General features: G+C 45.3%; 1 protein-coding gene across 1 annotated transcript; it reads right to left on the reverse strand.

Annotated features, from left to right (window-relative positions):
• Nucleotides 1-2700: 2700 nt before the first annotated feature.
• gamt (guanidinoacetate N-methyltransferase) lies at nucleotides 2701-25540 on the reverse strand. Its single transcript, XM_078198716.1, has 6 exons — nucleotides 25220-25540; nucleotides 19763-19908; nucleotides 18058-18121; nucleotides 8990-9057; nucleotides 7560-7670; nucleotides 2701-3525 (listed from the first exon to the last, which is right to left on the reverse strand). Exons 1-6 carry the CDS (start codon nucleotides 25398-25400, stop codon nucleotides 3385-3387), a joined length of 711 nt encoding a protein of 236 aa, XP_078054842.1. The 5' UTR covers nucleotides 25401-25540; the 3' UTR covers nucleotides 2701-3384.
• Between the last annotated feature and the right edge of the window lie 1055 nt (nucleotides 25541-26595).

The following is a 26595-nucleotide window of genomic DNA, read 5'->3' on the forward strand; positions in this document are numbered from 1 at the left end:
TATCTATGTCTCTTTGCAGCCTACAACAGCCCTCCACCTCATCCACTACTCCACCAATCTTGGGGTCATCAGCAAATTTACTGATCCACCCTTCATTCCCCTCCTCTAAGTCATTAATAAAAATCACAAAGAGCAGAGGACCAAGCACTGATCCCTGTGGCACTCCGCTAGCAACTTGCCTCCAATCCGAAAATTTTCCATCCACCACCACCCTCTGTCTTCGATCAGACAGCCAGTTACCTATCCAATCGGCCAACTTTCCCTCTATCCCACACCTCACTTTCATCACAAGCCGACCATGGGGGACCTTATCAAACGCCTTACTAAAATCCATGTAATCAACTGCCCTACCTTCATCAACACACTTAGTTACCTCCTCAAAAAATTCAATCAAATTTGTGAGGCACGACTTGCCCTTCACGAATCCGTGCTGACTATCCCGGATTAATCCGCATCTTTCTAAATGGTCGTAAATCCCATCTCTAAGGACCTTTTCCATCAATTTACCAACCACCGAAGTAAGACTAACCGGTCTATAATTGCCAGGGTCATTTCTATTCCCTTTCTTAAACAGAGGAACAACATTCGCCATTCTCCAGTCCTCTGGCACCATCCCCGTGGACAGCGAGGACCCAAAGATCAAAGCCAAAGGCTCTGCAATCTCATCCCTTGCCTCCCAAAGAATCCTAGGATACATTTCATCAGGCCCAGGGGACTTATCGACCTTCAGTTTATTCAAAACGGCCAGGACATCCTCCCTCCGAACATCTATTTCCTCCAGCCTATTTGCCTGTAACACCTTCTCTTCCTCAAAAACATGGCCCCTCTCGTTGGTGAACACTGAAGAAAAGTATTCATTCATCACCTCGCCTATCTCTACCGACTCCATACACAAGTTCCCACTACTGTACTTGACCGGCCCTAACCTCACCCTGGTCATTCTTTTATTCCTCACATAAGAGTAAAAAGCCTTGGGGTTTTCCTTGATCCGACCCGCCAAGGACTTCTCGTGTCCCCTCCTAGCTCTCCTAAGCCCCTTTTTCAGCTCATTCCTTGCCAACTTGTAACCCTCAATTGAGCCATCTGAACCTTGTTTCCTCATCCCTACATAAGCTTCCCTCTTCCTTTTCACAAGACATTCCACCTCTTTCGTGAACCATGGTTCCCTCACTCGGCCATTTCCTCCCTGCCTGACAGGGACATACCTATCAAGGACATCCAGTATTTGTTCCTTGAAAAAGTTCCACTTTTCATTAGTTCCTTTCTCTGACAGTTTCTGTTCCCAACTTATGCCCCCTAATTCTTGCCTAATCGCATCATAATTACCTCCCCCCCAATTGTAAACCTTGCCCTGCCGTACGGCCCTATCCCTCTCCATTGCAATAACAAAAGACACTGAATTGTGGTCACTATCTCCAAAGTGCTCTCCCACAACCAAATCTAACACTTGGCCCGGTTCATTTCCCAGTACCAAATCCAATGTGGCCTCACCTCTTGTCGGCCTATCCACATATTGTGTCAGGAAACCCTCCTGCACACACTGCACAAAAACTGCCCCATCCGAACTATTTGACCTACAAAGGTTCCAATCAATATTTGGAAAGTTAAAGTCCCCCATGACAACTACCCTGTGACCCCCACACATATCCATAATCTGCTTAGCAATTTCTTCCTCCACATCTCTATTACTATTTGGGGGCCTATAGTAAACTCCTAACAACGTGACCGCTCCTTTCCTATTTCTAACCTCAGCCCATGTTACCTCAGTGTGCAGATCCCCCTCGAAGTGCCTTTCCGCAGCCGTTAAACTATCCTTGATTAACAATGCCACTCCTCCACCTCTTTTACCAGCTTCCCTACACTTAGTGAAACATCTATACCCCGGAACGTCCAACAACCATTCCTGTCCTTGTTCTACCCACGTCTCCGTAATGGCCACAACATCGTAGTCCCAAGTACCAATCCACGCCCCAAGTTCATCTACCTTGTTCCGGATGCTTCTTGCATTGAAGTAGACACACTTCAACCCACCTTCCTGTCTACCGGTACCCACCCTTGACCCTGATACCTTCCCCAATACCTCACCACCCTCACTGACTTCTGGACTACAACTCCTTTTCCCACTCCCCTGACAAATTAGTTTAAACCCCCCTGAAGAGCTGTAACAAATTTCCCTCCTAGGATATTGGTGCCCCTCTGGTTCAGGTGCACCCCGTCCTGTTTGTACAGGTCCCACCTTCCCCAGAATGTATTCCAATTATCCACGTATCTGAAACCAGACTCCAGAAACATAGACTCCAAGAATAGTGGAGAGGGGAGACTTGTAGTAGCGTTAGGGTCAATTTATGTTTGGAGAAACACAGATGGCACAGTGGTTAGCACTGGTGCCTCACAGCTCCAGGGACCTGGATTCAATTCCGGCTTCAGGTGATTGTCTGGAGTTTGCACTTTCTCCCCGTGTCTGCGTGGGTTTCCTCCAGGTGCTCCAGTTTCCTCCCACATGCCAAAGATGTGTGGGTTTGGTTGATTGGCCATGCTAAATTGACCCTAGTATCAGGGAGATTAGCAGAGTAAATGTGTGGGATTTGGGCATGGGGGGGATTGTGGTCGGTACAAACTCGATGGGCCGAATGGCGGCCTCCTGTACTGTAGGGATTCTATGAGCAGTAATTTCTATATGAAGAGATGATGAGACAAATATATGACATATGGCCAAATCTTTAATTCTAACATATACAAGTTTCCTTCAAATATAATGTTTGCAACATCTCGCTCAACAGCTGTTGGATATTTTACTTTGTTTTCCCATGGATGTCAGCCAACCAAATATCTCCTTAGCTTTGAGAAGAACAAAACCTTTAGCTCAGTTTTGTTGCCATTTTCAAATCCATAAACAGCAGTGCGAAGTAGCATAATCCAGATGATTACCACGTGGATTCTACTTGTAGGAGATTCCGGTCAGGTGGGCTGTCTCGCACCATTTTGAGTTGCCCCTAAAGTGCAGTATAGCTCCACCATGGTCTCCTTTAGTGTATTCCGAGGCATCTCTGCACCGACTGCTAGTAAAAACTGCTAGAAAATAAGACATTTGGTGAGTGAGAGTTTGGGACTGAGGCAAATGTGGGAATGCACATTTTGAAATTGTGATGCCTATAGTACAAATAGCGGTTGGCTTTCCAAACATTTGACACCCATAATACAGCCTCATCGTATTCAAAAATAATGCATACACGTCAACATCTTAATTGTGTTCGACATTTTTCTTGATATCATAAAGAATCTGGGATGCATTTGATACATTGACTCTAATAAAAAGACATCCCTTAGTAATTAATTTTAAGACCATAATGCTTCTTCTTAACTGTGCTGGTAAAGAATGGCTGGTTAGTGTTTAATTATCGTAGGTGTGATCATCTTATGAAAAGAGTAATATCTGCAGTCTTTGGGAGGAATGAGGTTGATCATGCTGGTATGAATGTTCTCCTTCTTGAAGCCAGCCTCCACCAAATGAGACACTTGGGTTTCCTGGACAGATTAAAAAGGTGCAAGTTACATAGGAAATGTGAAACTGATAACACAGCACAGGCTTATCCCAGACATGCAAGATTATTTACACAGAAATATAATCGTTTCAACATGCCAAAGCCTTTGTATTTTTGAAAAAGCTTTTTTCGATGTTCAAGGTGAAAGATATTGGCACAGGGAAACACACTACAACTTGAGCACTGACTGTAACCATCAGGTGAAGTAGAACAGCTTCAATGCAAAGTAAATCTCACTCTATTCTTCCCGAAAATGCACAAACCTCAACCTCACAGAACCATTGTACTGCATCATTTTTGCACGTCATCTAAAGACCCTCTGATCTTTAAGTGAGTTTGCCAATTTTATGTTGATTGACAAAGAAAGGTACAGTTCAGGAATAGACCTTTCAGCTCTCCGAGCCCACGCCCATCATCATGCTGTAACTAAACTAAGCTGACGTGAAATTAGGGCAAGTCTTGTAGGTCCATAGTCACTGCAAACTGGATTCAGGCTGCCCAATTCCAGAATAAAAGGCATGAATAGCTTCCTTCTCCATCTTTTCAAGAGTTTACATGGACTGGAAATTTATCATCACTCTTGAGCTTATATCTTAAAGACTCTTTGAGTTGTTGATTTATGTGGTGTGCCTTTGAATGCCATTTTCGCCTCTGAATCTGAAAATTGTGGGTCGCAGCCTCACTAAAAGAACTTTATTGAGGTTTATGTTAGGGAGCGCTGCTGTGTTGGAGATGCTGTCTTTTAGATTAAGTATCAGACCGATGTCCCATTTGTCTATCCAGATGGTGTCCTTTCCCTGCCCTGGCCAAATGTTATCCTTCAAATATGAACCAAAACATATTAAACTGTCTTTTCATTGATGTTTATCAAACCTTGCTGTGTGCAAATTGACTGTCATATTTGTTTATATAATAGTGACTGCCTTCCAAAAACATTTTTTTAATTTATTAGTTACTAGGACGTGGTTGTCACTGGCAAAGCCAGCATTTATTGCTCACCCCCAATAATGCTTGAGAAAGTGGCAGTGTGTTGTTGCCATAAGAACATAAGAAATAGGAGCAAGAGTAGGCCATCTAACCCCTCGAGCCTGCCCCGCCATTCAATAAGATCATGGCAGTTCTGAAGTGGATCAGTTCCACTTACCCGCCTGATCCCTATAACCCTGAATTCCCTTACCGATCAGGAATCCATCTATCCGTGATTTAAACATATTCAGCGAGGTAGCCTCCACCACTTCAGTGGGCAGAGAATTCCAGAGATTCACCACCCTCTGAGAGAAGAAGTTCCTCCTCAACTCTGTCCTAAACTGACCCCCCTTTATTTTGAGGCTGTGCCCTCTAGTTCGAGCTTCCTTTCTAAGTGGAAAGAATCTCTCCATCTCTACCCTATCCAGCCACTTCATTATCTTATAGGTCTCTATAAGATCCCCCCTCAGCCTTCTAAATTCCAACGAGTACAAACCCAATCTGCTCAGTCTCTCCTCATAATCAACACCCCTCATCTCTGGTATCAAACTGGTGAACCTACTCTGCACTCCCTCCAAGGCCAATATATCCTTCCGCAAATAAGGGGACCAATACTGCACACAGTATTCCAGCTACGGCCTCACCAATGCCCTGTACAGATGCAGCAAGACATCTCTGCTTTTATATTCTATCCCCCTTGCGATATAGGCCAACATCCCATTTGCCTTCTTGATCACCTGTTGCACCTGCAGACTGGGTTTTTGCGTCTCATGCACAAGGACCCCCAGGTCCCTCTGCACAGCAGCATGTTGTAATTTTTTTTCCATTTAGATAATAATCCAATTTGCTATTATTTCCTCCAAAGTGAATAACCTCGCATTTGTCAACGTTATACTCCATCTGCCAGATCCTCGCCCACTCACTCAGCCTGTCCAAATCTCTCTGCAGACCTTCTACGCCCTCCACACGATTCACTTTTCCACTTATCTTTGTGTCGTCTGCAAACTTTGTTACCCTACACTTAGTCCCCTCCTCCAGATCGTCTATATAAATGGTAAATAGTTGAAGCCCCAGTACCGATCCCTGCGGCACGCCACTAGTTACCATCTGCCAACCAGAAAAGCACCCATTTATTCCGACTCTCTGCTTCCTGTCGGATAGCCAATCCCCAATCCACACTAACACCCGACCCCCAACTCCGTGTGACCCAATCTTCTTCAGCAACCTTTTGTGAGGCACCTTATCAAACACCTTTTGGAGATCCAAAAACACCGCATCCACCGGTTCCCCTCCGTCAACCGCACTAGTCACATCTTCATAAAAATCCAACAAGTTCGTCAAGCATGACTTTCCCCTCATGAATCCATGCTGCCTCTGCTTAATCGAACCATTCTTATCCAGATGGCCTGCTATTTCTTCTTTAATGATGGATTCCAGCATTTTCCCAACTACAGACGTTAAGCTAACCGGCCTGTAGTTACCCGCCTTTTGTCTATTTCCTTTTTTAAACAGCGGCGTAACATTAGCCGTTTTCCAATCCGCCGGCACTACCCCAGGATCCAACGAATTTTGATAAATAACCACTAATGCATCCGCTATTACCTCTGACATTTCTTTCAGTACCTTGGGATGCATTCCATCCGGGCCCGGGGACTTGTCCACCTTCAGTCCCGTTAGTCTACCAAGCACTGCCTCCCTGGTAACATGAACTCCTGCTGTGTGTGTGGTGTATGTACACCCACAGTGCTGTTGGGAAGTGAGTTCCAGAATTTTCATCCAGTGATGTCGAATACATTTCTAAACCAGGATGTTGTATGGTTTGGAGGGGAACTTGCAGGAGGTGGCACCTCCTGCCTTGTTCAATGGAGCAGAGGTCACAGGTTTGGAAAGTGCTATCGAAGAAGCCTTGGTGAGCTGCTGCAGTGCATCTCATAGATCGAACACACTGCACCCACAGTGGTGGAGGGAGTGAATGTTGAAGGTGGAGAATGGGGTGCCAATCAAGTGGACTGCTTTGTCCTGGATGGTGTTGAGCTTCTTGAGTGTTCTTGGAACCACATTCATCTAAGCAAGTGGAGAGTATTCCATCACACTCTTGGCGTGCCTCTTTAAGCACTTGTGGGATTTCCTGAGGACATGAAAGTACCAAATCACAGAATCCCACAGTGCAGAAGAGGCCCTTCAGCCCATCGAGTCCACACCAACACATGAAAGGGCCTGACTTGCCCACCTAATCCCATTTGCCAGAACTTGGCCCGTAGCCTTGAATGTTATAGCGCGCCAAATACTTATCCAGGTACTTTTTAAAGGATGTGAGGCATCCCGCCTCCACTACCCTCCCAGGCAGCGCATTCCAGACCGTCACCACCCTCTGAGTAAAAAAGCTTTTCCTCAATCCCCCCAAAATCTCCCACCCCTCACTTTTAACTTGTCCCCTCGTAACTGACCCTGCAACTAAGGGGAACAGCTGCTCCCTATCCACCCTGTCCATGCCCCTCATAATCTTGAACACCTCAATCAGTTCTCTTCATAACTTAAATGTCCCATCCCAGGCAGCATCCTGGTAAATCTCCTGTGCATCCCCTCCAGTGCGTTCATGTCCTTCCGATAATATGGCAACCAGAACTGCACACAGCACTCCAGCTGTGACTTCACCAAAGTTCTATACAACTCCATCATGACCTCTCTGCTTTTGTAATCTATACCCCAACTGATAAAGGCGAGTGCGCCATATGCCTTTTTCATCATCCTATTAATGAGTTATTTAAATTAATCCCTGATTTTTGGTCTATTTACATTCCAAAGGAACTCTGGTTTTAAGTAACAAGATTGAATTCTGAAAGCAGCTATAAGACAACTACAGAATAGCTGGAGCACATCGCAGGTACAAGAGGTTTGGTTTGCATAGCATTGCTCATCAATGCAGAGCAATGAGATTACTTTTACAATAACTCAATGAAAAATACAAGCTCTCTGGAGCTTCCAATGGGCCAAATAGAACTGTCCCACATTGCACAGTAGCTTCGGATAATGGGCGTGCTTCATTTTTACCTGGAACATTTTTTCAATGTCATTATACTTTCCCTTCAGTAGCTCTCCCCAGGAGGTGAGGTTGCAATATGTAAGAACACCACCAGGCTTCAGCAATCGCAAGGCATGACCCTGAAAGAAAAGGAATTTAATTATTACAATTTGATCTGGCTGCGCTCTGCCCTCATGTCCTTCCTAGGTTTATTTGATACATTGAACTAATTAACCTCCCATGGCTTTGCACAAGGAGAGTCAATATCAATTGCAATTTTAAGATTGTGGGGAGTTAATTGGATTTAGATGGAAGGCGCAAGGAGATGACTGGAAAAGTGGTGGACGAGTAGGTGTGGACAATTATAGGATGACATCGAAACAAGTGGAAGGTGGGTGTTGGTTGTTACATCATACACAGGACAATGAGATGAAGTTTTGAGTAAATAGTTACCCTTAATTTGTTGGTTGCTGAACAGACTAGACATTTAATTAAACAGAAATGCAAATCTACATGCACAAAATGCCAGACTTCCTTTCTCCCCACTGCCAAACCAAATTTATTCAAGATGTGGAGATGCCGGCATTGGACTGGGGTGGGCACAGTAAGAAGTCTCACAACACTAGGTTACAGGTTCATTTGGAATCACGAGCTTTCGGAGCGCTGCTCGCTCAGCTGATGAAGGAGCAGCGCTCCGAAAGCTCATGATTCCAAATAAACCTGTTGGACTTTAACCTGGTGTTGTGAGACTTCTCACTTTATATTCAATAAATTAGGGCCACACATCCCAAAAATCAAGAGCGCCATCTACAGAAAAATGCAAAAATCCCAAATATGAAAAAAAAATCACAAAAGTGCACTGTGGAAGGAAAACTGGAAATGCGAGAAATACTTACCAGGTCTGGCAACATCTGTGGAGAGAGGAACAGAGTTATCGTTTCCGTTCGGTGACACTTCATCAGAACAGGGAAAAGTTAAAAATAGGTTTTGAACAGGTGATGGGGTAATAGTGGGAAAAGGAACAAACGTGTCTCCTGCCCTCTGTCCTGTGACAGACTTTTTTCTTTTGTTCCACTTCCCACCCCTTCCTCAAAACCTATTACATTTCCAGCCTTTCCGAGGGAAGGTCCTGAAACATTAACTCTTGTTTTTCTCTCTCCAAAGATGCCGGCTGGCCCTCTGAGTTATTTCCAACATTTTCTGTCTTTGTTTCAGATTTCCAGTAACTGAAACTATTTTGCTCCTGTGAGTGTGAAGTTGCAGCACTAAACTCATCGGAAAATGTTGATTGCCCTCTGTGCACAGGGGCCAGGTTCCCAGTGGAGTGTGGCACAGTTTCAGATTTCCAGTGCAAAAGCCCACAGAAAGACTGTGAGCAGGAGTTAAGTGCAATCAGCAACTCGCACTAATCATTCACGGCTGACTGCAAAATCTGGAACACTCTCCGCACTGCACTTACCTTTATAAATGCAAACTGATGTGTGTGCCAGGTTTCCTCTGACAATGGGTAAGTGTCATAAAGAATTCCTGAAAAGCAAATGAAAAAGGAAAGAATTCCTGTTTGTTTCCACATCCAGAGATTAAACAACAATTTGCATTTACATAGCGCCTTTGAAAATAGCAAAACTTAACAAAGTTTAATTATTAGTGTCACAAATAGGCTTACATTAACACTGCAATGAAGTTAGTATGAAAATCCTCTAGTCGCCACACTCCGGCACCTGTTTGGGTATACTGAGGGAGAATTTAGCATGGCATGATTTTGGACTGTGGGAGGAAACTGGAGCACCCGGAGGAAACCCACGCAGGTGCGGGGAGAATGTGCAGATTCTGCACAGATAGTGACCCAAGCCGGGAATCAAACCCGGATCCCTGGCGCTGTGAGGCAACAGCGCTAACCACTGTGCCACCATGCTGCCCTCACAAGGTGGAAACAGAGGAGAAATTAAAACCAAGCCAAAGAAGGAGACATTAGGACCAATGGTTGGTCAAAGAGGTAGGTTTTAAGGAGGAAAGAGACCATAAGATCATAAGAGGAGGAGGAGATATTCAAGGATGGAATGTCAGAGCATTCTGGACTCTACTAGGGGAGGACAGATGAACAATTTGGGCAAGAGAGGCAGGGGAGTGTGAGGCGTGTCATGTGGTGAGTCTAAGTCGGTTAGGATTATGTTCACTGGAGGTTAGAAGAGTGAGAGGGGATCTCATAGAAATGTACAAAGTTCTAACAGGATTAGACAGGGTAGATTCAGAAAGAATGTTCTAATTGGTGGGGAAATCTAGAACTAAGGGTCATTGTTTGAGGATAAGGGGTAAACCTTTTAGAACTGAGGTGAGAAAAAATTCACCCCGAGGGTGGTGAATGTGTGGAATTCACTACCACAGAATGTAGTTGAGGCCAAAACGTTGTGTGATTTCAAGAAGAAATTAGATATAATTCTTGGGGCTAAAGGGATATGGGAGGAGGGGGGGATCAGGATATGGAATTTGATGATCAGCCATGATCAAAATGAATGGTGGAGCAGGCTCGAAGGGCCGAATGGCCTACTCTTGCTTCTAGTTTTTTACACAGTGAGTGGTAATGACCTAGAACCTGCAACCCACGAGGGCGGTGGAAGAAACTATGGAAGCTATTTCAAAAAGAAACTGGATGGGCAGTTGAAGGAAATTAACCTGTGAGGTTACAGCAACCAAGCAGGGGAGTGGGATTGCCTGGATGGCTCTGTGGAGAGCCAGCATGGACTCAATGGGCCAAATGGTCTCCTTCTGCACTGCAAGTGACTATCTATGCGGCCCAGACAGCTGAAGGTACAGTTACTGATGATGGGGAAAAGAAAGCCAGAGATGTATAAAGTCAGAACTGGAGGAAGGCAGAGACAATGGGATTTGAATAGATAGGTGCTTGATGGCTGGTGCGAACACGATGGGCCGAAGGGCCTCTTTCTGTGCTATAAAAATTTTATAACTCTATTTTGTTGCAGGGTTGTCGAATTAGAGGAGGTTAAAGAGATAAAGAGGTACAAGGTCAAAGGGGGAAGGATGAGAAATGTCAATTTGCAATAAAACAAATATCACTCTTCAGTTGCTTAATTAATGGAGATAATTCTGTCCTCAGTCACACTGACTTACACGATTATAGTTTTGATTGTAATTTTACGCTAGGTTTACTGATCCCAGGAGTTTGCCTCAGGGCCACTCGACTAGAGACTAGCAAAACGAGCCGAGAATCTAGTTCCTGATTGCTAGTCAGTGATCCTGGCTGAAATACTGATGTGTGCGGATTTAAGTGGGGAAAACAGATTGAGGTTTAACTCTCGCCAAATAACTTGCTGAGATCTTGTAGGTGGACAAGAGATAATGCTTTAAAAGCAGGATAAATTGTTGGGCTGGGGAAAGAAGGAAAAAGAGGAAAGAGGAAAACACTCTGCACGGCATGGTAGTACTGTGGCACAATGGTTAGCACTGCTGCCTCACAGCACCTAGGGACCCAGGTTCGATTCCAGCCTCGGGTGACTGTGTGGAGTTTGCACATTCTCCCAGTGTCTGTGTGGGTTCCTTTGGGTGCTCCGGTCTCCTCCCACAATCCAAAGATGTGCAAGTTAGCTTGATTGGCCATGATAAATTGCTGTTTAGTGTCAGAGGGATTAGCAGAGTAAATACATGGGTTTACGGGGATAGGGCCTGGGTGAGTCATTGGTGCAGGCTCAATGGGCCGAATGGCCTCCTTCTGCACTGTAGGGATTCTATGATTATATAAAATTACTAATTTTTACATAACCGAACAAAATCCCAGTTCTACATTTAGCAATGGGTGATAAGCCACCTTTTAAAAAATTTGTTCATGGGATTTGGGGATTGCTGGCTGGCCCAGCATTTATTGCCCATCCCAAATTACCCTCGAAGGGGCATTGAACAAAGAACAAAGAACAGTACAGCACAGGAAACAGGCCCTTCGGCCCTCCAAGCCTGTGCCGCTCCTTGGTCCAACTAGACCAATCGTTTGTATCCCTCCATTCCCAGGCTGCTCATGTGACTATCCAGATAAGTCTTAAACGAGGTCAGCGTGCCTGCCTCCACCACCCTACTTGGCAGCACATTCCAGGCCCCCACCACACTCTGTGTAAAAAACGTCCCTCTGATGTCTGAGTTATACTTCGCCCCTCTCAGCTTGAGCCCGTGACCCTTCGTGATCGTCACCTCCGACCTGGGAAAAAGCTTCCCACTGTTCACCCTATCTATACCCTTCATAATCTTGTACACCTCTATTAGATCTCCCCTCATTCTCCGTCTTTCCAAGGAGAACAACCCCAGTTTACCCAATCTCTCCTCATAGCTAAGACCCTCCATACCAGGCAACATCCTGGTAAACCTTCTCTGCACTCTCTCTAACGCCTCCACGTCCTTCTGGTAGTGCGGCGACCAGAACTGGACGCAGTACTCCAAATGTGGCCTAACCAGCGTTCTATACAGCTGCATCATCAGACTCCAGCTTTTATACTCTATACCCCGTCCTATAAAGGCAAGCATACCATATGCCTTCTTCACCACCTTCTCCACCTGTGTTGCCACCTTCAAGGATTTGTGGACTTGCACACCTAGGTCCCTCTGTGTTTCTATACTCCTGATGACTCTGCCATTTATTGTATAACTCCTCCCTACATTATTTCTTCCAAAATGCATCACTTCGCATTTATCCGGATTAAACTCCATCTGCCACCTCTCCGCCCAATTTTCCAGCCTATCTATATCCTGCTGTATTGCCCGACAATGCTCTTCGCTATCCGCAATTCCAGCCATCTTCGTGTCATCCGCAAACTTGCTGATTACACCAGTTACACCTTCTTCCAAATCATTTATATATATCACAAATAGCAGAGGTCCCAGTACAGAGCCCTGCGGAACACCACTGGTCACAGACCTCCAGCCGGAAAAAGACCCTTCGACCACTACCCTCTGTCTCCTATGGCCAAGCCAGTTCTCCACCCATCTAGCCACTTCTCCTTGTATCCCATGAGCCTTAACCTTCTTAACCAACCTGCCATGTGGGACTTTGTCAAATGCCTTACTGAAATCCATATAGACGACATCCACGGTCCTTCCTTCATCAACCGTTTTTGTCACTTCCTCAAAAAACTCCACCAAATTTGTAAGGCACGACCTCCCTCTTACAAAATCATGCTTCTGTCACTAATGAGATTGTTCCGTTCTAAATGCACATATATTGCTGTGGGTCTGGAGTCACATGTAGGCTAGACCAAGTAAGGATGGCAGATTTCCTTCCTTAAAGGACATTAGTGAACCAGATGGGGTTTTATAACAATCAACGATGGTCTCATGGTCATCATTTGATTTTTAATTCCAGATTTGCCTTGGCGGGATTTGAACCCGAATTCCCAGAACATTAGCCAGTGTCTCTAAATTACTAGTCCAGTGACAATACCACTACGCCATGGCCACATGCAGCTTCTGGTTGTAAAGCCAACTGGCTTAAACTTCCAGGCCTTGAATTTCTAATGATGGACAGACAACCAATTCTTGACAGCTACTGTTCCCCAACAGGAATTTCACTGGCAATCAAATCCTGGAAAGCGTGGCTCTGCAAGTGTATTAACTTTAGTGATCTCTACTCACTCAATGACTAATCTGTAAACTCTGTGACAGTGCCATTACAGGCATTTTTGGCAGATTGTCTACGGTGGCAGTTCTAACTCAGGTTTGCAGTTGGCACTTGCTGTCTAATCCTCTGTCTTCTAAATGCTACAACCATAGTGGGGGAAAAGCAATCCCAAGGGCAATTAGGGATGAGGAATAAATGTTGGTCAGCCAGTGATGCCCTCACCCAGTGAAAGAATGTTTTAAAAAATTCAGTTCCACCATTCTAAACCTGTTACGGCACGGTGGCACAGTGGTGAGCACTGCTGCCTCACAGCAGCAGGAATCCAGGTTCGGTTCACCAGTTTGGATCACTGTCTGTGCGGAGTCTGCACGTTCTCCCTGTGTCTGTATAGGTTTCCTCCGGGCGCTCCGGTTTCCTCCCGCAGTACGAAAGACGTGCTGGTTAGGGTGCATTGGCCATGCTAAATTCTCCCTTAGTGTACCCGAACAGGCGTCGGGAGTGTGATGATTAGGGGATTTTCACAGTAACTCCATTGCAGTGTTAATGTGAGCCTACTTGTGACACTAATAAATAAACTTTAAACTAAACTGTTAAACAGCATATTGGCCAGAATTCTCCAGCTGTTCACGCCTCGCTGTCTCTGCCAGCAAGAAACGGATAATTTGATGCTCAGCCAAATCTCCGTTCACTGTAGCGGGACTGGAGAATCTCAGCTGCGGGCGAGGTTGGAGAATCTGGCCCATAACATCTAATTGCAACATACATTTCATTCAAATACAGAGCATTTTAAAAAATTCAACCTGTCAACACTATTCAAATCACAGCACAAACCTTTGACGTTTACTCAACCTGTCATTTTGTTATTATTGTTTATCATGTGTAATTAAAATTGATTCCCTTGATCTGAACCATATGGGCTCATTCAGTAGAACATAGAACAAAGAACATTACAACGCAGTACAGGCCCTTCGGCCCTCGATGTTGCGCTGACCAGTGAAACCAATCTAAAGCCCCTCTAATCTACACTATTCCAATATCATCCATAGGTTTATCCAATAACCATTTGAATGCTCTTAATAAGACCATAAGACATAGGAGCGGAAGTAAGGCCATTCGGCCCATCGAGAATGTTGACGAGTCCACTACTGCTGCAGGCAGGGCATTCCAGGCCCTTACCACTCTCTGAGTAAAGAACCTACCTCTAACATCTGTCCTATATCTCTCACCCCTCATTTTAAAGCTATGTCCCCTCATGCTAGCCATCACCATCCGAGGAAAAAGGCTCTCACTATCCACCCTATCTAATCCTCTGATCATCTTGTATGCCTCTATTAAATCACCTCTTAACCTTCTTCTCTCTAACGAAAACAACCTCAAGTCCCTCAGCCTTTCCTCATACGATCTTCCCACCATACCAGGCAACATCCTGGTAAATCTCCTCTGCACCCTTTCCAACGCTTCCACATCTTCCCTATAATGCGGCGACCAGAACTGTACGCAATACTCCAAGTGCGGCCGCACCAGAGTTTTGGTGAGAGGGAAAGAATTTAGCATGGCCAGTGCGTCTAACCAGTACCTGTGGAGTTCACTGTTATGGTAGTATTTAGAATACCAGGATATGTACTGCATGCAAAAAGACTGGGGGGGCAAACAGCCACTCTAAGTAAACAGCTCTGTTCATGTTGTAGAACAAGCAACATGTCAAAAGTCTGCCAAGAGGTCTAGCAATACTGGGACAGAAATCAGCAATGATAGACTTTGGGAGCAAGATTTTGATTCAGACTTCTCGGAAGGTAACTGGAAGTCTTTTCTCTCTCGTGTACATTCCTCGTCTGTATGTGCAAGACTTGGATTGCTCCATTTTAAAATCTTACATTGTACTCACCTATTCAAAGTTAAACTATCTACGATTTATCCAAATTGTGATCCAACATTTACTGGTTGTGTCCTAAATTGGCTTTGTTTCAGACAAAGGTTTTTACATCACTTTCACATTTTCAGTAGTAACATTGAACCTTCTCCTATTACAGCACTGGTTGGCCTGGAACCAAATGGCGTCCCTCTTACAAAAGCTCAGGCTGATGTACTTGCCTTTTCTGTATTATTAGCCAGAGTCATTCTATTAAATTGGAAGCAGTTTGCCCCGCCCTCTTTTACTGATTGGAGACGTGATCTTATACAGAATCTCAAACCTGAGAAAATAAATTACACTATAAGGGGCTCCATTGATGGTGTTTATGGAGCTTGGCAACCTTTCCTAGATTAGTTTGAGGAACGACTGCTCCCTACTTTCATATAACTGACTCTAATTTGGTTGTATGTGTATCACATGTGGAACTAGACCTGACTATTGTTGTTACTGATTTTTGGTACCTGTGCGGTAAAACTGAGGGAGAATTTAGCATGGCCAGTGCGTCTAACCAGCACATCTTTTGGACTGTGGGAGGAAACTGGAGCACCCGGAGGAAACCCATGCAGACATGATTAGGACATGCAGACTCCACACAGACAGTGACCCAAGCCAGGAATCGAACCCGGGTCCCTGGCGCTGTGAGGCAGCAGTGCTAACCACTGTGCCACTGTGGTGGGGTTTCTTCTTTCAACTTTTTTTTTCCTTTTTTTCTTTCCTTTTTCACCTCCTTCCATCCACAGCTGTTTTCTTTCTCTTCCAAATGTAAGTTTATTAAATTATTGTTGCACTGTAGGCTATTTTCTTAATTACAAAAACATTAGAGTGTGCAGATGGAGGGTAGGACTGAAAAATGTTCCACTTTAATCTGGAACCAAACTGTTCAATTTATTTACTATTTGAAACTTTTATTTCTTCTTACCACGTGTTCCTATGTTACTATCAAACTACGAGGAATTTTAAAATAATCTTTACTGACCCTTATCACTGATGGTGATTTCAATGTTATTCAGCTCCAGCTGGTATCACAGCTCAACGCTGATCTCACAGAATATCCCAAATGAGTACATGTCCAACAAGGGGGGGGGACGTTTCCCACCCTGCCCATAACGGGGATTGTAGCAGGAGGACACAGACTATGCAAAGGTCCGTTGACCTCGGGTGGGATTTTCTGACCTTTGGGGCGAGTGCGGCCAGAAAATCTCGCCTATGGTCTCAGGATAGTTATGATGTGGCGATGCCGGCGTTGGACTGGGGTAAACACAGTAAGAAGTTTAACAACACCAGGTTAAAGTCCAACAGGTTTATTTGGTAGCAAAAGCCACACAAGCTTTTGGAGCTCCAAGCCCCTTCTTCAGGTGAGTGGGAATTCTGTTCACAAACAGGGCATATAAAGACACACACTCAATTTACATGAATAATGGTTGGAATGCGAATACTTACAGCTAATCAAGTCTTTAAGATACAAACAACGTGAGTGGAGAGAGCATCAAGACAGGCTAAAAAGATGTGTATTGTCTCCAGACAAGACAGCCAGTGAAACTCTGCAGGTCCAGGCAGTCTGTGGGGATTACAGATAGTGTGACATGAACCCAATATCCCGGTTGAGGCCGTCCTCATGTGTGCGGAACTTGGCTATCAGTTTCTGCTCAGCGACTCTGCGCCGTCGTGTGTCGTGAAAGCCGCCTTGGAGAACGCTTACCCGAATATCAGAGGCCGAATGCCCGTGACCGCTGAAGTGCTCCCCAACAGGAAGAGAACAGTCTTGCCTGGTGATTGTCGAGCGGTGTTCATTCATCCCTTGTCGCAGCGTCTGCATGGTTTCCCCAATGTACCATGCCTCGGGACATCCTTTCCTGCAGCGTATCAGGTAGACAACGTTGGCCGAGTTGCAAGAATATGTACCGTGTACCTGGTGAATGGTGTTCTCGCGTGAGATGATGGCATCTGTGTCGATGATCCGGCACGTCTTGCAGAGGTTGCTGTGGCAGGGTTGTGTGGTGTCGTGGTCACTGTTCTCCTGAAGGCTGGGTAGTTTGCTGCGGACAATGGTCTGTTTGAGGTTGTGCGGTTGTCTGAAGGCAAGAAGTGGGGGTGTGGGGATGGCCTTGGCGAGATGTTCGTCTTCATCAATGACATGTTGAAGGCTCCGGAGGAGATGCAGATGCTGCGACAACGGATGAATGAACACCGTTCTGAGTAATGTTGATCTTTCCATGGGCCACCCCTCGTCTGCTCCAATTCCCGTGGCAGGTGGGACAGTAAAATTCCAGCCAATACCTTTATTTGTGGCTCAGTGTCAAATTTTGGTTGAGAACGCTCCGATATAGCTCCTTGGGTCATTTAACTTTACTTCTTTTTTTTGAGAGTTGCTATGAATCTGTTTCCACCATTCTTTCAGCCAATGCATTTTTTAGATAATCACGACTGAGTGTATTTTCTTCAAAGAATGGTTCATAGAATCATAGAAACCCTACAGTGCAGAAGGAGGCCATTCGGCCCATCGAGTCTGCACCGACCACAATCCCACCCAGGCCCCACCCCCACACACCAATCCCACTAACCTACGCATCACAGGACTCTAAGGGGCAATTTTTAACCTGGCCAATCAACCTAACCCGCACATCTTTGGACTGTGGGAGGAAACCGGAGCACCCGGAGGAAACCCACACAGACACAAGGAGAATGTGCAAACTCCACACAGACAGTGACCCGAGCCGGGAATCGAACCCAGGACCCTGGAGCTGTGAAGCAGCAGTGCTAACCACTGTGCTACCGTGCCGCCCCCTTGACGCAATATATAAACACAAGTTTTTATTTAATTAATATGTTAATAAACATTAGTTTCAGTGTTTTAAATGGATTTCTGTCTTCCAAATCCTACCTCTAAACATAATTTCTGTCACTACTAAAGAAAATGTTGTTAAAATTTGTGTACATAGTCAAAAATTTGATAAAATAATAAAGATACCCCAGGATAAAACACTAATGCCAAACTTACCATCAAAATGTGAATCTGGTAATGTTGCGACCACATCCTCCCAGAGACCCTTGAGAGGAACAATCTGCATTGAAAAATGTACAAGACTCATTTAAATTAACGACAGATTATAAATGTACTTCCTCCGTTATTTGGATGTTCGCAGGAATTTTTCCAGGCAGCTCTTGTAGAAGAAAACCCAATAACAACTTGATGAGTCAAACAGCCTGTTACTGTGCTGCAACATTCTATTGAAATTTCCCATATGATGGAAAGAAAGACTAGCATTCAAATCGTGTCTTACAATCTCTCCAAAATATCTCAAGCATGTCCCATATTATGTTAAAACAGTGAGTGGTGTCATGTAGGCTAGTGATTTTCGCATGCATACAGCAAGAGACCATAACAGTAATTAGATGATTGATCAGGAATTCTGTTGTTTGCTGAGGGTTGGCCATGATTCCAGGAAAATTCCATGCCTCTCCTCAAAGCAAGGTCTTTAACATTTACCTGAGCCAACAGAACAGGCAGACGTAGCCTGAGTTTAATGTCTCATAGAAACAGAAGTATGCCTGTCATGAACACACACCCCTCCCCCCCACCTCCACCCACCCCCCCCCCCCCCCCCCCCCCAGCCCCACCCACCCCCGAGTGCCTTTCGGAAGTCCAAGATTTTGACCGAGCCACAGTGAGAGAATGGCGACATAATTACAAGTCAGAATGGTGCATGGCTTGGAGGGGAATTTGAAGGTGATGGTGTTCCCATGCATGTGCTGCCCTTGGTGAGGTTGGGTGGGTTTGGCTCAGAAACCTTGGTGAATCACTGCAGTGTATCTTAGAGATGATACACACTGCTGCCACCTCACTTCAGTGTTGGAGGGGGTGAATGTTGAAGGTGGTGGATGGGGTGCCAATTAAGTGAGCTGCTTTGTCCTGGATGGCATTAAACCTCTTGAATGTTGTTGGAGCTGCACTCATCCAAACAAATGGATCAATTTGCATGGTCAGACTCCTAATTTGTGCCTTATAAATGATGGACAAGCTGTGGGGAGTCAGCAGGTGAGTTCCTCACCAGAGAATTCCCAGTCTCTGACCTGCTCTTGTAGCTACAATATTTATATGGTTAGTCCAGTTCAGTTTCTGGTCAATAGTAACCCCCAGGATGTTGATAGTGAGGGATTCAGCAGTGGTAATGCCATTGAATGGGGAGATAACTAGATTTTCTCTTGTTGGAGATGGTCATTACCTAACGCTTGTGTGATGCGAATGTTATTTGCCACTTATAAGCCTAAGCCTGCATATTATCCAGGTCTTGCTGCAAATGGACAGAGACTGCTTGTGTATTTGAGGAGTCACGAATGGCGCTGCACATTGTGGAATCATCAGTGAACATCCCCATTTCTGACCTTACTTTGGAGGGAAGGTCATAGATGAAGCAGCTGAATATGGTTCGGTCCAAGATACTAGCCTGAGGAATTCTCCCAATAATGACTCAGGGACAAGATGATCGACCTCCAACAGCCGCAGCCATATTACTTGTTGCCAAGTATGACTCCAGCCAGTGAAGAGTTTCCCCCTGATTCCCAGTGAGTTCAGTTGAGCCATTTCACTTCCACTTTTACAACTTGCAAGCACGGGGCTAGCATAAAAATCAATAAACTTGAAGAGATATTTCTTCATTGGAACAACTGCAAAACTATCCAATGGCTAGTCACCGGGCACTCACCTTGTGTGGTTGCTCTTTAGCCCACTCCTGCAACCTTTTAAACACACCATCATTACACTCAATGATCCAGTGCTCTTCAATATTTAAGGATTCTATCTTAGTGGCCGCGATTGCCATTCCAAACCCAATTTCCAGAACACGTCCTCCTAAGCCAAGAGAAAGAAACTGATCTTACTACTGTTTTGTCCCACCATCAACTGCTACACAACTTACCATTTAATCAAGTGCATTTATGTCTGTCGTTGCAGATAACACAGTGTCACCAGAATCTGCTTCGCCACCAGAAAATAGGGTGGCAGCTAACAGCTGTTGGCTTAGCAAGTCTGTCGATGTACTTTGAGCTACGGTGCTGGTTGTAGAATTCCACAAGATATTTGCACTGGCCCAATGTTCTCATGTGACTGACTGTAGGTCACTGCATTGCCTCTACATCCAAATTCCAAGCTGGGATATTTAAAGACAGCTGAAAGATATTGTTACATTGGAGGAACCCAGGAGTTGGCAGCTAACAGACAAAAGGGAAGGGGAGAAAATGTCCTGAGGAACAAGGGACAGTGAAATATTTATGTTGCAGCTTCTAGCGATCTTTATGTTTCGGGACAATGTGCAATGCAGAGATTACCTGCAAAACAATGCAACTGGTAAATGCATTTTAAGAAAATGTACCCTGTATCTGTATATTTTTCAATGAGTGCACTACAGGGGCAAATGGCCACTGTATGGAGCCCCCTTCCAACTGCAGCTGTTACAGACGTCACGTCAACCTCTGAATGAGTGACAATCTGGCACAAGTGTGCAACAGTTGAGTAAGTGGCAAGACAAGAAGCATTTGTAGTTTTGACAAATAACTTTATACACAGAAAATGTGGACATGGGGAGCTGGTGGCATAGTGGTATTGTCACTGGATAGTAATCCAGAGACTTGGGATAATGATCTGGCGTTCAGGGTTCAAATCCAACCACGATAGATAAAAAAAAATCTGCAATTAAAAGTCGAATGGTGACCCCATAAATCGATTTTCATAAAAATCCCATCGGGTTCCCTTTACGGGAGGTAATCTGCTGTTGTTACATGGTCTGGTCTACATGTGACTCCAGATCCACAGCAGTCATTTGGCATGTCAGCTACAACTCTCACCAACTTTTATAGATGCACCATAGAAAACACTATTTCTGGTTGTATCACAGCTTGGTATGGCTCCTGCTCTGCCCAAGACAGCAAGAAACTACAAAAGGTCGGGAATGTAGCCCAATCCATCACGCAGACCAGCCTCCCAACCATTGACTCTGTCTACACTTCCCACTGCCTCGGGAAGGCAGCCAGCATAATTAAGGACCCCACGCACCCCGGATATTCTCTCTTCCACTTTCTTCCGTTGGGAAAAAGATACAAAAGTCTGTGGGCACGTGCCAACCAACTCAAGAACAGCTTCTTCCCGCTGCCATCAAACTTTTGAATGGGCCTACTTTATATTAAGTTGATCTTTCTCTATACCCTAGTTATGATTGTAACACTACATTCTGCATTCTCTCCTTTCCTTCTCTATGAACGGTATGTTTTGTCTGTATAGCGTGCAAGAACAATGCTTTTCACTGTATGTTAATACATGTGACAATAATAAATCAAATCAAATCAGTCATTGACTTAAAAGGTCTAGCAAATCACTCAGTTCAAGGAGCAATTAGGGACGGGCAGTAAATGTTGGACCAGCCAGTGAACCCAAAACCTAATTGTATTGAATCAGTAAATTGACTTTCGGCTGGAATTTTACCAGGCCGCCACGAGAATCGGAGCAGGCGAGGGGCGGACAAAGGGAAGGTCCATTGATCTCGGGTGGGATTTTATGGTTTCGGGACGAGCAAGGCCATAAAATCCTGCCTTTCATCTTCATATCTGAAATTGGACACCCACATTTATAAGGACACTCACGTCTAAAGCAGCGACATACCTTTACCCTGAAACATATGCTCATTATCGGTAATTTATTTTAAAAAGTTCTGTGATAATATTACCTGACTTAATTAGCAAAACACCAAGACAAATTCAATCTTGATGCTAAGTTAACACATCAACCGAATGAGTGAGAATGTGCTTTGAAGGCCTATACACAAGAAAATAGGGTAGACTCTCAGAGGCTATTTCCAAGGGCTGAAATGGTTGCTACGAGAGGACACAGGTTTAAGGTGCTGGGGGGTAGGTACAGAGGAGATGTCAGGGGTAAGTTTTTCACTCAGAGGGTGGTGGGTGAGTGGAATCGGCTGACGTCGGTGGTGGTGGAGGCAAACTCGTTGGGGTCTTTTAAGAGACTTCTGGATGAGTACATGGGATTTAATGGGATTGAGGGCTATAGATAGGCGTAGAGGTGGGGATGTGATCGGCGCAACTTGTGGGCCGAAGGGCCTGTTTGTGCTGTGGCTTTCTATGTTCTATGTTCTAAAATACCATTTTTTCTTTACTGCCTTGACGGTAAAGAATATTTTCAATATAATTTTCTCAAATATATCTGCTGGTTGCTGATACAAAGGAGGTCCCTTTAATACAATCAGTACTCTCGCCCATGACAATTCCCTGAGTGAATAATGATTAATAATTTGGCAAAGTGGTTTGTGGATTACTTTTCTGATTCCCAGCAAACATTGGGAGGAATTTTCAGGCCACGCTCGTCCCAGTGCTGGAAAATCCTGCCCAAGGTCAAACAGACCTTTGTATGGTCCGTGTCCCTCCCACTACGATTCCTGTGGTGGGCGGGACGGGAAAATTCCACCCTTTGCTATTTAACATTGTTCCATTGCATCAGTCCACCTAGCTTTGACACCTCAACTCTCACACGACTGGTGTAAATAATACACTACATATTCATAGAATCATACAATAGAATCATAGAATCCCTCCAGTGCAGAAAGAGGCCATCCAACCCATCACGTCTGCACCAACTCTCTGAAAGTGCATCCCACCCAGACCCTCCTCTCTGCCCTATCCCCATAACCATGGCAAATCCACCTAACCGACACATCTTTGGACACTAAAAGACAATATAGCATGGCCACTCCAACTAACCTGCACATCTTTGGTGTGTGGGAGGAATCCGGAACACCCGGAGAAAACTCACGCAGACACGGGAAGAATATGCAAACTCCACACAAACAGTAACCCGAGGCTGGAATTGAACCGGGTCCCTGGCGCTGTGAGGCAGCAGTACAAATCACTGTGCCACCATGCCACCCTTACCATGTGCCACCCTCACCATGCCGTCACTCAGCCTTCAAGTTAAGATCCAGCATCAGATCAGTCCTTAGATGGGATGCAATGCCTTATCTTGTCGGCTTGGATCTTGTTTGTCTCTCTTGTGGGGACCATGAATTGGGTTCAATTTGAATTGGGTTTTTGGAGCAAGCAAAGAATGGATTTGGGTTTGCCCGGTCCATTCTGAGCATTGGCTTTAAAGTTAAAGTTAAATTTTATTTATTAGTCACAAGTAGGTTTACTGTGAAAATCCCCTTTGTAACTTTAAGACTGGAGTAAAAAATTTAAAAAATAATAAGTGAAAGCCACCGGCTTATCAAGTTGCAGTAAATCTCCCTCTCCTGCACTTGCCATTGATTCGTTTGTAGCCACTGAACTTAAACATGGGTCAGACCAACTTGTGGTCAGAACTTTGTAAAGTTCCCAAGAATGAGAGAAAATGATCTGACCCCTGCTGTGAGAATCTTAGAATCTTAGAAACCCTACAGTGCAGAAAGAGGCCATTCGGCTCATCGAGTCTGCACCAACCACAATCCCACCCAGGCTCTACCCCCATATCTCTACATATTTACCCACTAATCCCTCTAATCTACGCATCCCAGGACACTAAGGGCAATTTTTAACCTGGCCAATCAACCTAACCCGCACATCTTTGGACTGTGGAAGGAAACCGGAGCACCTGGAGGAAACCCACGCAGACACGAGGAGAACGTGCAAACTCCACACAGACAGTGACCCAAGCCGGGAATCGAACCCAGGTCCCTGGAGCTGTGAAGCAGCAGTGCTAACCACTGTGCTACCGTGTAAACCCAGGGACACAATTTAAATTTGTGTCCATAATAATCTTGACCCCAGCTGGCTTTTAAACTTGAATCTCATTCTCAAATTTGTACACGCTTACTTTACTGAAACACTGAAACTTTGTCTGCATGAAGTGACATTGTGTCGGTTGGGAAAAAGATATAAAAGTCTGAGGTCACGTACCAACCGACTCAAGAACAGCTTCTTCCCTGCTGCTGTCAGATGTTTGAATGGACTTACCTTGCACTAAGTTGATCTTCTCTCCATCCCAGCTATGACTGTAACACTACATTCTGCACCCTCTCCTTTCCTTCTCTATGAGCGGTATGCTTTGCCTGTTTAAGTTCAGTGGCTACAAACGAATCAATGGCAAGTGCAGGAGAGGGAGATTTACTGCAACTTGGTAAGCAGGTGGCTTTCACTTATTATTTTTTAATTTTTTTATTCCAATCTTAAAGTTACAAAGGGGATTTTCACAGTAAATGTAAATCTACTTGTGACTAATAAATAAAATTTAACTTTAACTTTAAAACCAATGCTCAGAATGGACCGGGCAAACCCAAATCCATTCTTTTTTTTTGCGGTGTAATTTTTAATATATCCAGATTGTATTAAAGTTCCCAGACAAATTCTACACTTACATTTTAGAAATGAAAACAATTCCATGAAGGCACAGTTTTATTAAAAAATTCCAAACAAATTAATCAAAAAATATAGAGCTACAATACACAATGCTACCCCCAATCTGCATTGTTAAAATTAATTCTCAAAAGTGCACCTTATTTAGGAAGAAAATACAATGAAACATGCCAACTTTCTTGGTTAGACAGGTGCAGGACCACCAACAATCAGCCGTGCTGCGCAAGGGGTGCTTGGGGAAAGAACATTAATATGGTCTCATGCGGCCAGGAGGGGGCGGTGCTCTACTAGGTGGTGTTATTGCAATGTCCAGGTAGTCCCCAATATGAAATTTTTGTGATTGTAATGTCATTGAGTCATCTGGTCCTTTCCTCCAAATCCATTCTTTGCTTGCTCCAAAAACCCAATTCAAATTGAACCCAATTCATGGCCCCCACAAAAGAGACAAACAAGCAAGAAACAATACTTTTCACTGTGTGTTAAAACATGTGACAATAATAAATCAAATCAAATCATTCCCCTGAACTAAAATGAGCTGGGTGCACCAAGAACTGATTTTATTTCTTAATCAGCTTTGGCCAGGTTTGGTGGAGTCAGAGGAAGGTTAAGTGCTGCAGTTATAAATGTTTGAAAAGGAGAGTATGCTAAATAAAAATGGTCCACTTCGGCGTGACCTAGATTTTAAAAGACATTCCGTGTGAGCAGGATTGTATAAGTGTGTGTGTGTGTGTGTGGTGGGGCTTGTCAGATTGAAGAGGGAAATTAAACAGTACCTTTTGAGGCTGCAGCGGTGGCAAGGGAATGCATGTATGGAGTCTCCCAGCGCTCCATAACTGGTTTGCCCAGGATCTCTAAGTGGGTATCGCTGTCATTGTACTCCGCGCTCGCTATCCTCCAGTCCGGCTTACAGTCCTCGCCCTGCGAGAAGATCGGGCTCTGGCTTTCCAAACTCATTCCTCTGCAGTGAAGGGTCGGTCCACACTTGGGGGCGAAACAAGAGGACGAGGGCCGGGGCGGGGGAGGCTGGCTTTATAACAGCTCTCCACTTACGCTGACACTGCACGTTGCAGCTGCGCCTCGCCCTCAATGTAAGTATGGAAATACCAGAAGTCAACAGCAGAAAGCCCCTGCACTTGTTACTGAATTTCACCGACCTCGGCAGCAGAGGGACCTCTTTTTAGGTCAAACCAAACCAAGTAAACAAACTCAGATTAAATCAGGACAAAGTAAAAGGGGCAGCTCCCCAAAAAGGAGGGGGAACAGCCCGAACAGAAATCAAAATACAAAGGAAACTTAAAAAACATCAAATTAAAATGTGATTATTAGGGTCAATAATGCACCCCAACCCCTGCGGTGCCCAGCGGGCGCGGAAAGTGTCAACCTCGCCCGTGGACACCGCATGCTCCCTCTCCAGGGACACCTGGCCGCGAACGTAGCCGCGGTAGAGGGGAAGACAGTCAGGATGGACGGCCCCCTCGATCGCCCGCAGCCTGGACCGGTAAATGGCGCGTTTCGCCAGGCCCAGGAGCAGGTTCACGAGGAGGTCGCCATCCCGACCCTCCCCTCTCCGCACCGGGTGTCCGTAGATCAGGAGCGTGGGACTGAAGTGCAGACAAAACATCAACAAAAGGTTCTTTAGGAAAACATAAAGGGAGTGCAGCCTAAGACACTCAACATAGACATGGTCCACGGACTCCACAAGGCCACAGAAAGGGCAGTCTTCGGAGCCCGTGAACCAGTGAATCCTACGGTTGTGCGGAACTGCTGCATGCATCACCCTCCACCCCAGGTCCCCGACGTAATTGGGGGAGATCCCTCCGTAGAGGGACCTCCAGCGGGGACCTCCGCCGCCCGGCGGCAACAAGGCCCGCCAAGGTGTATCCGGGCGACAGGCGAGGAGGCGGTAGTGGAAGGTGTGCAGCAGCAGCCCGCACAGGAAACGCCTCCGCACGGTAGAAAAAGGCACGGAGGGCATTTCCGCGAGGCGGCTCAGGCTGTGGGGCACCTCACCCAGGGGAGGGGGCTGAGGCTTTGGGCCAATGCGGAATTCCGCCCGAACAGGGGAACGCTCGGGCGCGATCCCACCGCACGCCTGCGCCGTCTCAAGTTTGCGTGCAGTTTCGGGGCCGAGCACGACCGTCCTAAGGTC

The sequence above is a fragment of the Mustelus asterias genome, chromosome 26 (assembly GCF_964213995.1).
Source record: "Mustelus asterias chromosome 26, sMusAst1.hap1.1, whole genome shotgun sequence".
NCBI classification, from domain to species: domain Eukaryota; kingdom Metazoa; phylum Chordata; class Chondrichthyes; order Carcharhiniformes; family Triakidae; genus Mustelus; species Mustelus asterias.

Excerpts from the sequence above, each read along its gene's own strand:
- gamt (XM_078198716.1), bottom strand. The coding sequence starts at position 25,400 with ATGAGTTTGGAAAGCCAGAGCCCGATCTTCTCGCAGGGCGAGGACTGT. Across the intron at positions 9,058-18,057 it reads ACCAGATTCACATTTTGATG|GAATTCTTTATGACACTTAC; the intron begins GTAAGTTTGGCA and ends TTTGCTTTTCAG. Across the intron at positions 3,526-7,559 it reads ACATTGAAAAAATGTTCCAG|GAAACCCAAGTGTCTCATTT; the intron begins GTAAAAATGAAG and ends TAATCTGTCCAG.